This window comes from Balaenoptera physalus (genome assembly GCF_965194825.1).
Source record: "Balaenoptera physalus genome assembly, chromosome: 2".
In the NCBI taxonomy this organism is placed as follows: domain Eukaryota; kingdom Metazoa; phylum Chordata; class Mammalia; order Artiodactyla; family Balaenopteridae; genus Balaenoptera; species Balaenoptera physalus.
In genome coordinates this window covers 87,872,078-87,886,899 of record NC_138883.1, presented here as the reverse complement: position 1 = coordinate 87,886,899, position 14,822 = coordinate 87,872,078, and the positions used below count along the sequence as shown (strand labels likewise).

General features: G+C 38.9%; 1 protein-coding gene across 3 annotated transcripts in view; it reads left to right on the top strand.

The window, feature by feature from the left end:
* Nucleotides 1–14,822, top strand: part of SPG11 (SPG11 vesicle trafficking associated, spatacsin) — an 88,370-nt gene that overhangs the window by 43,053 nt on the left and 30,495 nt on the right. For all 3 annotated transcript variants that reach the window (XR_014260637.1, XM_082450057.1, XM_082450056.1), the window contains exons 19-27: nucleotides 845–1,006; nucleotides 3,343–3,409; nucleotides 7,559–7,724; nucleotides 8,857–9,062; nucleotides 9,648–9,756; nucleotides 10,686–10,845; nucleotides 11,219–11,491; nucleotides 12,127–12,327; nucleotides 13,106–13,213. Coding sequence is in view for 2 of the 3 variants with exons in the window: in XM_082450057.1 (XP_082306183.1) it covers nucleotides 845–1,006; nucleotides 3,343–3,409; nucleotides 7,559–7,724; nucleotides 8,857–9,062; nucleotides 9,648–9,756; nucleotides 10,686–10,845; nucleotides 11,219–11,491; nucleotides 12,127–12,327; nucleotides 13,106–13,213 (1,452 nt within the window). In the remaining variant the exon portion in view is untranslated. The remainder of the gene's footprint in view (nucleotides 1–844; nucleotides 1,007–3,342; nucleotides 3,410–7,558; nucleotides 7,725–8,856; nucleotides 9,063–9,647; nucleotides 9,757–10,685; nucleotides 10,846–11,218; nucleotides 11,492–12,126; nucleotides 12,328–13,105; nucleotides 13,214–14,822) is intronic.

Below are 14,822 nucleotides of genomic sequence, written 5' to 3'. Positions count from 1 at the left end.
TACCAAGGGGCGACTGAATGTTGTATAGCGATTTTTTTCCCGTTTATTTGTTCTCTAATACTCCAGGTTTGTTTTCAGGATAGACTCAAGATCTAATTGCTCCTTGGAGTAAGTATACTTTAAATCTGTGACTTGGGAATTATTCTCTGTTATTTGACGTCTTTGAGAGTTAAAAAGGAAATCGTAATTTTTAGCTGCCCTTAAATACTCTTGAGGAATCCAGTGAAAAGTTGCCCATCTCTGCTTTTTTGAAAGTATAGTGTGGCTGGTTAGAGGGAACTTAAGAATGCTGTTAAACATCTAATCTGCAAAAATTTGTTACTGATGCTAGCTTAATTTAATACCACCTCTTTTAGATTGTTGCAGTATACCTTAACTTCATGGTTATTTATTCTTCTGTTTTTGATCACCTGTCAGAAATCAGTCAGAATAACTTGAGACCTGAGAGGAAAGGACCTAAGAGTCATCTAGTCTAATAGGTTTTTATCTTGTAAAATATTTACTATTTAATATCTAAAATTTTTAAATATTGTAGTAGCAGAGCCTTTTTTAAAACAGCTTTTCCTTATGCAGTTTGAAAACCACTGATCTAGCTGAACTTTCTAATTCTGTAGGTGAGGAAACTGAAGTCTGCCTGATATTAAATATCTAGCCCAAGGTCATACAGCTAGTTTGTCTTAGAACCAGAACTGGAACTGTTGGCTACTGACCTCTTGTCCAGTGCTGTTTTCACTACCACCTATTATATCAAGCTAATCTTGTTTCACAGGCTACTTATGAAGAAAGGACTTAAATTTGGAGAAGAGAAAAACATTATTCTATACCATGTTATCTTTTTATTTAGGTTGTTCAGAATGAAGAAAATGAGAACTGTGTGAAGAAAGTAGATCCCCAGCTACTGAAGATGGCATTAACTCCTTACCCTAAGCTTAAAACTGCTCTCTTCCCACAGTACACTGCCCCTAGTGTCCTGCCACCAGATATTACACTCTACCACCTGATTCAGGTACAGTATTTAGGAGTATCAGTCAGCGTTCAGCCAGGAAAACAGGAACCACTGTGGGTCTTCCAAATGGAAGCCATTTAATATAGGGAATTACTTACACAGAATGATAGCAACATGGAGAAACCAAACGTGTGATGATGAGACAACCCAAAAATTAACAAAGAAGGAAGCAGTCAACACCCCCTAAGGCTGCAAGAAAGTGGTGGTGTCTGAACCCAACAGCTGGAGCCTCTCTGGGAGCTAAAATCACAACCGGGCTACCTACTGGGAGCTGGGACGAGAGGGTAGGGCTGGAACCATGCAAGAGATGCCCTAGAAAACAAAGAAGGGGAAAATATCTTGGTTTCTCCCCTCTTCCCACCTTTAATCTCCCATGTTGTCTCTCATGGCTAAACCTATCTGGTAGCCAGAGGGCAAGTGAGTTTGGGAAATGCAGTTCTCTGCAATTCAGGGCAGAACATGGGAAAGGTAGAAATGGAACTGAGAGCAGACAGATAGTTGGCCAGCATATTTGTCTGCTACTTTCATTGAAAGCTGCTTCATTCTACCACTGATAATTTCTGTCTCTTCTCAGTGAATAAGGCTGTCTATTTATTTAAGTCACGTTTAGGACAAAGACCTCTTTAAGAATGTGAGAGACTTCCCTGGTGGTCCAGTGGTTAAGAATCCGCCTTCCAATGCAGGAGATGCAGGTTTGATCCCTGGTCAGGGAACTAAGATCCCACATGCCGCACGGTCAGCTAAGCCCGTGTGACGCAACTACAGAGCCCGTGCGCCTCAAGTAGAGAGCAGCCCATGTGCCACAACTAGAGAGCCCATGTGCCGCAACCAAGACCTGATGCAGCCAAAAACAATAAATTAAAAAAAAAAATATGAGAGAGCTGTGAACTCTCTACCCAGAAAAGTTGCACATAATTTTGCTTATATTTCAGAGGAATTCACAGATTCCCTGAAACCTATCCAGGGATCCTCAATTAAGGACACCTTTTGCTCATTTCTCATTTCAAAAGGCCTTTGCTTTTTTTCCTGGGTACAAATATTCCTATAGTGTCTTCAGTTCAATCTAAACTCTATAATCCTATAAAGGTACAAAACCTCTCTTACTCTAATGTGAAAACTTTTTAGGGTACAGACTGCTGGTGCTACTTAAAAATGTGGTCCCCAGGCAGGTGCCAGTCCGTGAACTGCTTGTTGCTGGTATGTGTCAGCAGAGTTGGGTTTTTTTTTTTGGTTCGTTTGTTTTGTTTTGTTTTGTTTTGTTTTTATGTAGCAAGACTTTCTCAAAGAAGGAAGCAGTAAGCTAGATTTATATTTATCACAAGCTTCTTATCTCATTGCAGACCAGCACTTTGAGTAACATTGGTATATAAACTAGATATAAGTAGATTATATAAAAACATAGTTTTACTACCTAAAGTGGATTCAATCAGCCTAAAACATAAGCGGTTTCAGGTTGTTCTTTGTTCTGTTTTCAGGTTGACTGATGCAATTTTTTAGTCCTGTTATTTTAGGCAAAGTATTCCTTCCTTAATAGACCACAAGAGTCTCCCTTAATTTAAAATTAAAGCTGCTTTGGAATTCTATGGCTGTCCAGTGGTTAGGACTTGGCACTTTCACTGCCATGGCCCAGGTTCAATCCCTGGTCTGGGAACTAAGAATAAATAAATACATACATGCATACATAAATACATAAATAAAATTAAAGCTGCTCTTTTCTTAGCCATCCAGATCTTGGCCTAAGAGTTCTGTCGTCTCCTATATCCCTCCCACCATCTACTTACTGTCTTTGCTAAACCTTTGGCCTACAGATTTCAAAACAGCCAGTGCTCCTTGCTCTCAAACCTTTTCTGACTGTCCTGATCTTAGTCGGCTGTTTTTTCTTTGCTGTTGTTATTGATGGTTTGGTCATCACATTCCTTTAACCCTTGATCTAGTTGTCTCACTCTTTCCTGACCTGCCTCAGCACACCTTGTTGTATTTACGTGGTAACATTTTCTTGCCTCTTAGTCCTCTTGCCTTTTGATTCCAAAGGACTTCTAAAGCCCATTTTTACATTATAATTGATGCTGGTTCTACCAAAAGAGAGTGTATTTTGCAGGCATAGTTTGAAGTGCGGAGAGTCTTTAAAAGGAACATAGCCAGTTCTATTTTTATTAAAGTAGAAAAATGTCTCATATGCTCTGTGTTCAAAGAATTTATGTCTAGAAAGATAAAAGTTTTTAATTGCCCTGAAGAAGGGAAGCAGACTGCCTGTGAAGCTCTTTCATATGGTTTTGTTTACTTCGCTTTAGAATCAATTAACTTTTAACTCTGATTTGACTTTTCCCCTTTTTCAGTCATTATTGCCCTTTGATCCTAGCAGATTGTTTGGCTGGCAGTCTGCCAACACACTGACTATAGGAGGTAAGTCATTATGGATTCTTCTTGCTTTAGAAGCATTTCAGCAGTGTTGACAGAAGTTCATTTATGTAAAACCAGCCTAGTTTCCCCCCTGCTTTCTATTTTAAAAATAAAGGCACATTCCACTGGAAAACATTTTCTTTTTTTTTAATTGAAGTATCGTTGATTTATAGTATTGTGTTAGTTTCAGGTGTACAGCACAGTGATTCAGTTGTATATATATTCTTTCTCTGATTCTTTTCCCTTATAGGTTATTACAAAATATTGAATATAGTGCCCTGTGCTATACAGTAGGTCACTGTTGGTTATCCGTTTTATATATAATAGTATGTATATGTTAATCCCAACCTCCTAACTTATCCTTCCCCACCCTTTCCCCTTTGATAACCATAAGTTTGTCTTCTGTGTCTGTGAGTCTCTTTCTGTTTTGTAAATAAGTTCATTTATATCATTTATTTAGATTCCACATATAAGCTATATCATATGATATTTGTCTTTGTTTGACTTATTTCACTTAGTATGATAATCTCTAGGTCCATCCCTGTTGCTGCAGATGGCATTATTTCTTTTTTATGGCTCAGTATAATTATATATATATATATATATATATATATATATATATATATATCTCACATCTTCTTTATTCATTTATCTGCTGATGGACATCTAGGTTGCTTCTATGTCTTGGCTATTGTAAATAGTGCTGCAGTGAACTTTGGGGTGCTTGTATCTTTTCTGATTATAGTTTTCTCTGGATATATGCCCAGGAGTGGGATTGCTGGATCTTTTTTTTTTTTTCCCACTTATATTTATCCTTTATTCTCATAAATAATATCAAGACACTCTCTATGTTGAATCAGCTATGGAGGATATTAAAAAAAAACACACAAAGCTCTCACTGGATATATGATGCCCTTCCTTAGGTTGGCTTTTACATTCTGAAACATATATAGAAGAGTATATATAATGTAAATGTATGGTAAAAATAATAAAATGAACAGCAATGTACCCTCCACCCGGCCTTTTTTTTTTTTTTTAATTTGTGGTATAGTTGATTTACAATGTTGTGTTAGTTTCGGGTGTACAGCAAAGTAAATCTTTTATACATATATCCACTCTTTCTTAGATTCTTTTCCCATACAGGCCTTTACAGAGTATTGAGTGGAGTTCCCTGTGCTATACAGTAGGTCCTTCTTAGTTATCTGTTTTATATATAGTAGTGTGTATATGTCAATCCCAATCTTCCAATTTATCCCTCCCCACCCTCCCCTGCCAGTTACCCCCTGGTAACCATAAGTTTGTTTTCTACATCTGTAACTCTGTTTCTGTTTTGTAGATAAGTTCATTTATGCCCTTTTTTTAAGATTCCACATATAAGCAATATCATATGATATTCGTTTTTCTCTGTCTGACTTATTTCACTCAGTATGACAATCTCTGGGTCCATCCATGTTGCTGCAAATGGCATTATTTCATTCTTTTTTATGGCTGAGTAATATTCCATTATACATATATGTACCACATCTTCTTTATCCAATCCTCTGTTGATGGGCATTTAGGTTGCTTCCATGTCCTGGCTATTGTAAATAGTGCTGCAGTGACCATTGGGGTGCATGTATCTTTTCAAATTATGGCTTTCTCTGGATATATGCCCAGGAGTGGGATTGCTGGATCATATAGTAGCTCTACTTTTAGTTTTTTAAGGAACCTCCATACTGTTTTCCATAGTGGCTGTACCAATTTACATTCTCCCCAACAGTGTAGAAGGGTTCCTTTTTCTCCACACCCTCTCCAGCATTTATTATTTTTAGACTTTTTATGATGGCCATTCTGACCATAGTAAGGTGATACCTCATGGTAGTTTTGATGGAAAACATTTTCTAGGAAGCTGTATGAGGTCACTAGTGCTTTACTTGCTGGGGAATGTAATATAGACCTGCTTAAATTTCTCCCTTTCCAAAAATTCTTGTTCACTTGCACTATAGTATTATAAAGGTTAAGAGCATAGGTATTGGCATTAGACAAATCCTGGCTCTACCATGTAATAGCTGTATGACCTTGGGCAACTGATTTAACTTCTCTTCAGTTTTCTATAAAATAAGGTAAGTGACAGTGTCCACCTCACATGTTACATGAGAATGAAAGGAGACAAGGCATCTAAAAAGCTCTTGCAGTTCCTGACACGTGGTAAGCACCAGATGCGCACACACTGCCATCCTCTCTAGACCATAAAACTTCCCCGGATTTTTTTTTGTGCTGTTCTTAAACTCTGCTTTTTCTATTTTCTTTTTACTTATTCATTTTGAATTAGCCTTTAATATCATATTACCTGTGGTGCCTCTGCCTATATTACTCTAAAGGAGGCTTCAAATTAGTACTTTTCGCATAATATATACCCTGTAAATATTTATTGACTTATGTAAAAGTGCATTTTCTAGTGTGTCACTTTTATAAGTTCAAATTTCAATATATTGAATTTACCTAGTGCCTAGTGCAGTGCTGGGCCTATAATAGATATTCAATCGATATTTGTTCAGTGCAGGATAAAGTAGTGCCTATTGCATTTTCAAGTGAAAATACTCATTCTAATCTCAGTGAGGTTACTGGAGAGTAGACAGAATCCCCTGTACTGTTCTAATGGCTCCAACTCCATCAGTTAGCCAGAGTCCTGAGGCCCTGGTGGAGATGGAGCTCTCTACTGGGTACACAGAGGAAGTTGAAGGCATGTTCCCTGCCTGATTTTTAGAAGTTTAAAACATATTTGAGGAAATAAAGCACAAATTAAATGAAACAATTATCATGAAGACATAATACGGATTTTTAAAATTGGAGAGTTGTATTTAATTAGAATGTTGACTTCTTTTATCATATGGTTTTACCACTGAAAGTGGCCACAAGGCACCTGCGTGGTGATTTGGCTTCTGCAGCAGGCCAGAGAAAAATTTCTCTTCAGGTAGAATTTTCTCTTATACAAAATCTCCATACTAGCCACCAAACCACTAATCAGGGTCTTATTTGAATAAAAACTCAAGTTTGTTCGTTCAGCTTTATATGAACTCAGCAAATATTGAATGAATGAATGGTTTTATATGTAATTGTAAGTTACCAGAGTCACTCTGATCTTACAAAGAATACAGATAAGGCGTGTGACAGTTTTTTAATCTCGAAGGAGGTATACTTTTAAGTAATAGCTTTGTAAGATGACAGACTCCTCTAAAGTCTTCAAGTCCTGTTTTTTTAATAAGAGCTAAGTCACAATATAAAACGTCCTTGGAATTCCATGGGAGGGATACAACTTTATTTCAGAAATAAGCTTTGAACTTTGGAAATAAGAGCAGATACACTGTTAGCAGTTCAAAATGTTGTTTTGTCTCATTTTTTTAATAGGTAGGAAGTGGTTAAGAAGCAGTTCACTGTTCCTATCAAGCCCTAACTTTATTTCATACCAACTTTTCACATCCAAATATCTTTTGACTTCGTATTTTTCTAAAAAGACCAAAAAAAATTTTTTCTGCTTTTTTCGTGGGCACAGAGGAACTTTGAACTACTCTGCTGGTCTTGGAAAGATGGTATCATGATGTAGATAATAAGGTGCTCTATGACTCCAACATCAGAAAGTACAGGTAGTGATAACAAAAGTTTATTAGGAGGGTATTAATATGGAGAAAAGGATGTTCTCAGAGTATTTGTTGGAGAGAGGTACAGTGAGTTGGCCTTGGTGAATAGAGGATTCATATAAATACGAGACGAAGAGATTTCATTGTGCAGTGAGCTGCATGAATGAATTTAAAAGCTACATTTGCAAATCATTAGCAGAGAGATTGTAGTTAAAGGGTTATTGCCACTGTGAACTTAATGGATCATCAGATATAAAATTAAAGCATCTAAAATAACAAGTAAGTTCAGTAGGGGAAAAGCATAGTTTATAAGTTTTTATGCAACTTCTCAGGTACACATTTTTGTATAAAATGAGGGCTACCTCCACACATTAAAATTATTACATCTTGGTGGTTCAAAGTGATACACAGTGGTACAAAATGATTATAGCAACCAGTTTTCTTTTACCATTGCAGAGTAGAGTTTTCCACGTGCAGATCTGAAATTAATCACGGTGAGGTGCAGAGGATTAATACTGCTTCACTTTCCCCCCAGATGCAGCGAGTCAGCTCCCACATTTCTCTAGCCCTGACCTGGTTAATAAATATGCTATAGTAGAACGTCTGAATTTTGCTTATTATTTACATCATGGACGACCATCATTTGCGTTTGGTACTTTTCTGGTTCAGGAATTAATCAAGAGCAAGACCCCCAAGCAGCTGTGAGTATTTAAGACATAATTTGTACTCTTAATAAAAGGCATATCTGTGTACTTTTACACATGCATATAAATGCATATAAAAAACCTATTGGAAACATACCACAGTTAGTAATTATATTTGACTGGGGAATTATATATATATGTATTTTTTCATTTGTGCTTTTCTGTATATCCCAGGTTTTTGGCATTTAGCTTGTCTTTTGTGTTTTTTGTTTGTTTGTTTGTTTGTATTTTGGCCCGCGCCATGCAGTTTGCGGGATCTTAGTTCCCCCACCAGGGATTGAACCCATGCTCCCTGCGGTAGAAGCATGGAGTCCTAACCACTGGACCGCCAGGGAAAAAAGATTAAAATATATTTTAAATAAGATAATAAATATATCTGAAAACCATGTTTTAAAATAATGATCCAGGAGCTTGCCAAATGTTAGCGCTTATTATAAAGAGGGAATTCTATAGTGAGATGTGAATTCTGTATTTAAGATCTTGGTCTTTTATAATTCACTTTTATAAAGCACAGAATTGGGAGGAGTATTTGATATAATCAGCAGCTAAATACAGATTTATTGTTTTATAGTTAACAAAGTAATGCATCTTTATGTTAAAATATTTAAGTAGGTCAGAAGGGTGAAAAATGAAAGAGAAAAGTCCCTCATTCTCTCATCTTCATTCTACATAGTATATAAACATGGTCCTCGAAATTTTCCTGTTCATGTAAAAGTACATATATGAGTCATTTAAAATGTATGTGCTTTATGATGTCAAATTTTAGGTGGCATTAATTTTCTTGGTAGTTCGTGTACATACTCACAATAAGATCATAAGTTGGTAGTCTTTCATAAGTTCTATTCCATGTTCCCTGAATAAAGTTGGAAGCAAAAATAATTTGGACTATGAGTAGGCGTTTTAGGAGAAGGTAAAATACAAGGGAATAGGGGGCTATGGAGCCGGAAGGTGACTAAAAGCTACCAAGAACCTAAATGGATGTACACAAGGGGTGAAAAAGGGAAGGGGGAGGAAGTCAAAAATCGCATGCGTCTGACGCTGCAAGTATCACTGATGTAATTCAATCCGCTTTTCCTGGTGAGAAAAAATTTTCACATGCTCATGTGATTTTGATTCCTTTCTTTTTCAGGATCCAGCAAGTAGGCAATGAAGCCTATGTTTTAGGGCTCTCCTCCTTCCACATACCTTCAATAGGAGCTGCCTGTGTTTGTTTCTTAGAACTGCTTGGCCTCGACAGCCTCAAGCTCAGAGTTGATATGAAAGTGGCCAATATAATTTTGAGCTACACGTATAGAAATGAAGATGCTCAGTACAACTTTATCAGAGAGTCTCTAGGTACAGCACCTTTATGTCATTTGTTTTGTTGAGAGGACAAGGGACAAATAGGTCTAAGGCATTGAATTGTGAGTGGTTGGGGAGGAAACAGTTATCTTCTGTTTCATCCTTTTTCTGCAGAATTTTTTACACTTTATCTCACATTATTGGGCCCTTTAATGGGTTTCTGAAATGTCTCTGGGCCACACTCTTCAAACAGAACTGCCTAGTTCCTGACCTTTTCTCTTGACCATATATATATATATTTTTTTTAAGGGAATGCTAGCTATTTATTTATTTATTTATTTATGGCTGTGTTGGGTCTTCGTTTCTGTGCGAGGGCTTTCTCTAGTTGCGGCGAGCGGGGGCCACTCTTCATCGCGGTGCGCGGGCCTCTCACAGTCACAGCCTCTCGTTGCGGAGCACAAGCTCCAGACGCGCAGGCTCAGTAGTTGTGGCTCACGGGCCTAGTTGCTCCACGGCATGTGGGATCCTCCCAGACCAGGGCCCGAACCCATGTCCCCTGCATCTGGCAGGCAGATTCTCAACCACTGCGCCACCAGGGAAGCCCTCTTGACCATATTTTGTTGTTTATATTTCTTATAGCTGAAAAACTATCTAAACTGGCTATGGGTGAAAAGTCAACCATAGAAGAATTGCTTGTTCTCGTAGAAGAAGGTATATGGGACAGCATTCAGCAGCAGGAAATAAAGAGGTTTGTGAGCTGTGATCCCAGCCTCTTTTCTAGCAAGCTTTATTGTTCCAATCTGTGTTTGCCTAGTCTTTTTTCCAACACATGTTTTCACCAGTGCCCCTAGACCTTATCTTCTTACTCATCGAGCACATAACAGATTTCAGTTGCATCTTGCCATCAGTAAAAGGAGGGTGAAGATAATGATTCCCTCTTTACAGATAGAGTTTCCAAGAGGTGGAGAAGAGCTTTGTCTCCTCCACTGTGCTGCTGGTCTGAGAAGTCTCTTAAGTGTTACATGTTGAAATCATTTCAGAAGGAGCGGGATAGATCTCACAAAATTTGACTCTAAGTGATGTCCTTGATTTTTTTCTTGCTAATATATGTCAGTTGATAATGGAAGGTGAGGTGACCATCTGTCCACGAAAGCCCCTCTCCTTATACATTGATGTCATCTTTCCTCTGTGCTATTATCCGCTGGGGCTGACCCAGCTACCCCGACCCTGGGAATGCACCATTCTCATGTACCTCCTGTCACTGACTGTTCTCAACAGTTTCCTTCTCAGCAGGTACCCTCCCCTTAGCAAGGAAGCCCAGGCACCTGTCAGGGCTCTGATACTCTAAAGTGAATCATGCAAGAGAATTAAGCACTCAGACAATTTCTGAGTGACTATTTTTCTCAATTCTCCTAACAATGGTGCATAGCTGTTTGATAGATACTTGGTCGATAAAATGAGGAATGAATTTTGCCAGTATGCTAAGAAAATTATTGTACGTTATGGGTGAAAGAGTCCTTTTTTTTTTTTCCAAAGCAGTCTAATAAATATTTGGTATTTGTTGAAAGGCTTTTTAGAGAATATACTGTAGTTTATTTTTTACTAAGTTTCCAGTTTAAAACTATATTTTAACAAGTTTTTTTCCTCTTAACCCCCCACCCCCACTCCCAATTATAGGTTATCCAGTGAATCCAGCAGCCAGTGGGCATTAGTGGTACAATTCTGCAGGCTCCACAATCTGAAACTGAGCACATCTTACCTTAGAGAATGTGCCAAAGCAAATGATTGGTTACAGTTTATTATTCACAGCCAACTCCATAATTACCACCCAGAGGAGGTAAGCCACCGATTGTTGCCAGTTATTCAAGAAGCGGAAATTGGAACACTTCTCAGAAGACAGTGTTCTTTCTGTTGTGTATACCTAGGCTTTTGTTTGCTATGATACTATTATTTTTACTAAGATTCCAGTGGGTTGGCTTCAGAGGACTAGTCATTACTACTAAAGAGCTGAAGGAAGAGTTTTTGTGACTCCAGATTGAATATGGAAACTCACTCAAACACAACAACTATGTAAAATTATATGGTCACCTCTGACACAGTTCAGGGTGAGAAAGAACTTTGCCTATGCTTTTCTCCAGCATTTTCAGCTCCAGCTGAAATTGGAAGTTGGTTGTCTTTTTTGATCATCACTCATCTAATATGTTTTCTAGGTGAAATCTCTTCTCCAGTATTTCAGCCCTGTTCTTCAAGACCACTTAAGACTGGCTTTTGAGAACTTGCCCTCAGTGTCCAAGTCTAGAATGGACAGTGATCAAGTCTGCAACAAGTCCCCGCAGGAACTCCAAAGAAACGAAGTAGAGATGACTGATTTCTTTGAAATTCTGCTTCAGTGCTCAGAGGTGCCAAACTCCTGGTGCTGGCTCCTGGCAGAAGCAGTGAAACAACAGGCCCCAATCCTTAGTGTCCTGGCCTCATGTGTCCAGGTGAGAATCTTGAGAAGCCTACATTAGGGACTCAGAGGGCAGTAGAAAAAGTGGGAAGAGACAGGGAAGGCTGATAATCAGGGAGGATGTGAGGTGATGACAGTGAGGCCCTAGCATGTGTTTCCAAGGTCACTGCCACTTTTTGTGCTTCCCCAGCTTAGGCTTCAGGCCATCTAGTGCATTTCCTTGTGCCTTAATGTTCAGTAACTTAAGTGATCAGAGCCTTGGCTTCCGGTTGGCAGTCATAGAGAAGGATGCTTTGGTGGACCGACCACCTCTGTGTCTTGAGCAGGGAAGGAGGGATGCTCCGAACAGTCCCTTGATCAGCAGTTCTGTAGAGGACAGTCTTGTTTTCTTATACTTAGTACTTTCCTGACCTCCACATATATCCCCTCGGTTTCTTGGCCTTTTGACCTACTATACTCTGCAGGACAGTTTATAACAGTCCCTTGGTTGTTCATTAGAGTTTGTTTCATGTTTGAAGGATTTTCAAGTCATTTTAACCAATTTAGTGAGGTGACTTGTTCTAAACAGGAAATATCCATCTGTAGTTGTAGCATTGCTGGAAGCTTCTGCAGTCAAGTAATCCATGTGCAGTCATTATCTTATTTTGAAAAGTTCTTATCCACTGGCAGGACGCCAGTGCTATTCCTTGCCTCTGTGTTTGGATCATCACTTCTGTGGAGCACAGTGTTGCAGCTGAAGCAATGGGACACATTCAGGACTCACTGGAGGGCCATACCTGGGACCTTGAGGACCTCTCAGTCATCTGGAGGACATTATTAACATGGCAGAAGAGCAAAACTCTCATCAGAGGTTTCCAGCTTTTCTTTAAGGTAGTGTTAGTTCATTTCTTTCCTCAGTTTAAAAGGGTTACTTCAGAATATCCCCCGTTGGCTTTTAAAATTATTCCTATCTCTGGGATTTTTTTTTTTAAGCCAACAACAGATAACGATATTAGAACTATCATTTATTTAGCAAAGTGCTTTATATATATTATTTTAGTCAATTCTAACAATAATCCTATATAAAGTAATATTTTAGAAGAATGTTATGAAGTGATATTATCCTCATTTTATCCTCAGAGTGATATACCAAGGCTCACAGAACTTAACTAACATGCCCACGGTCTCAAAGTACTTTAGTAAGTGGTTTACTTACGGTTCAGATCCATAATCTCTAATTCTAAAACTCCTATCCTCTGACCAAAAAGCTCCCACCGAAGTGATGGAAATGTATGGATTAATGCCACAAACAAGCAGTAGGTTAACAGATCAGTGGAGCCCATTACCCAGGAGTGTATGTAGAGATGTCTTAGCAGCGTCTAATGGAACATCTCCTGCTCATGTGTAGTGGACCAAGTATAGACTGGAGTATGGACTGTTGAGTAGGTGTACCTGGCCTGAGTATCTTTTTTCCAAAAGGAAATATAAATTTAATTTCCCTTCTTTTTAATATATATGATTTCATTCTACTACAAAGCTGTTATTAATAGTTTTGTTTTGTTTTGTTTTGTTTTTTACTTTAACCTCTCTTATATTGGCATTACTCATTGAGAATATAGTATTGATTAAGTTTCAGGATTTTTAACTTCATTCAAACTCTTCCTCAAAGGAGTCCCCATTACTATTCATAATGGAGATGTATGAACTGTGTATGTTCTTCAAGAATTATGAGGAAGCCGAAGCTAAACTTCTGGAGTTCCAGAAGAGCCTTGAAACTGTAAGTTGGAATTATAGTGCTCTTTCTCGCTGATCTGAAATTGGTTCAAGTGGCCTCTTGTCTGCTCGTAGTCAGGATAGGGCAGCAGTTGAATAGCTGTTACGTGGCATAATGCAAACTGAATCATCTGTATTGTTCCAGAGATGGAGAGGCAGGACAGGGGTTGCAGTGACCTTGCATACAGCACATCAGTTGCCATGGATGACAGAGAGGTTTCATCCAGTGTGCTAATGAACTCTGATCAGTATCCTGATGCTGCAGCCAAGCTCAGTGGGAAAGGGAATAGTGGTATCCACTGTGGATGCTACAGAGGAGTGTGGTGGTACCTGGGCCGTGTTTTGCCAATCCAAAATAACTCCAAGAGCATTGAGAGTGAAGGATGTTTAATGCTGCTTTATTCACTGTGACAGAAAATAATGGTTTTTTCCATCAACACTCCTTGTGGTCTCTGTCCAAATGATGCTGAGCCTTATGGTCAATTTCAGGCTTTACCTATTCTGATGCTTGTTTCAGACCTATTAACATGTGGAGCTAATTAACCCTATGGAAAAAAGAGGAAGCTGTAAAAAAGGAAAATACACCTTAGTCCTGCTTGGGGTTTCAGCACTTTTGCCCTCTCTATCCCAAAAAAGCTTTATGATAAATGAGACAGAACCATATACTGCTTTTACCCAACAAATACATCACAGTGGAACCTGTGTATATGATTTTCCTCTCAGTCACATTCATCTTAACTGTAATGAAGATTTTAAAGTTTTATTATTCGAAAATACTGAATCAGTTATTCAAATATGCCTGAAGTTCCTAAATCACAGAAAATAGGGACATTCATTTCCTTCATCTGTCACTCTCCATGGCTAGAGCCATACAGTATCTTCTTTTTTTTTTTTAATTATATTTAAAAATTGTCAGGGGCTTCCTTGGTGGTGCAGTGGTTGAGATTCTGCCTGCCAGTGCAGGGGACATGAGTTTGGGCCCTGGTCTGGGAAGATCCCACATGCCGTGGAGCAACTAGGCCCGTGAGCCACAACTACTGAGCCTGCACGTCTGGAGCCTGTGCTCCGCAACAAGAGAGGCCGTGATAGTGAGAGGCCCGCGCACCGCCATGAAGAGTGGCCCCCGCTTGCCGCAGCTAGAGGAAGCCCTCGCACAGAAACGAAGACCCAACACAGCCAAAAATAAATAAATAATTAATTAAAAACTTAAAAAAAAAATTGTGATAAAATACACATAACATTTACCATCTTAACCTTTTTTTCTTAAAAAAAACAGGTGTTTCTTTTTTAATTTTAATTTATTTTATTTATTTATTTTTGGCTGTGTTGGGTCTTCGTTGCTGCACATGGGCTTTCTCTAGTTGTGGCGAGTGGGGGCTACTCTTCGTTGCGGTGCACGGGCTTCTCATTGTGGTAGCTTCTCTTGTTGCAGAGCACGGGCTCTAGGCGCGTGGGCTTCAGAAGTTGTGGCATGTGGGCTCAGTAGTTGTGGCTCGTGGGCTCTAGAGCGCAGGCTCAGTAGTTGTGGTGCACGGGCTTAGTTGCTCCACGGCATGTGGGATCTTCCCGGGCCAGGGCTCGAACCCGTTTTCCTCTGCATTGGCAGGCGGATT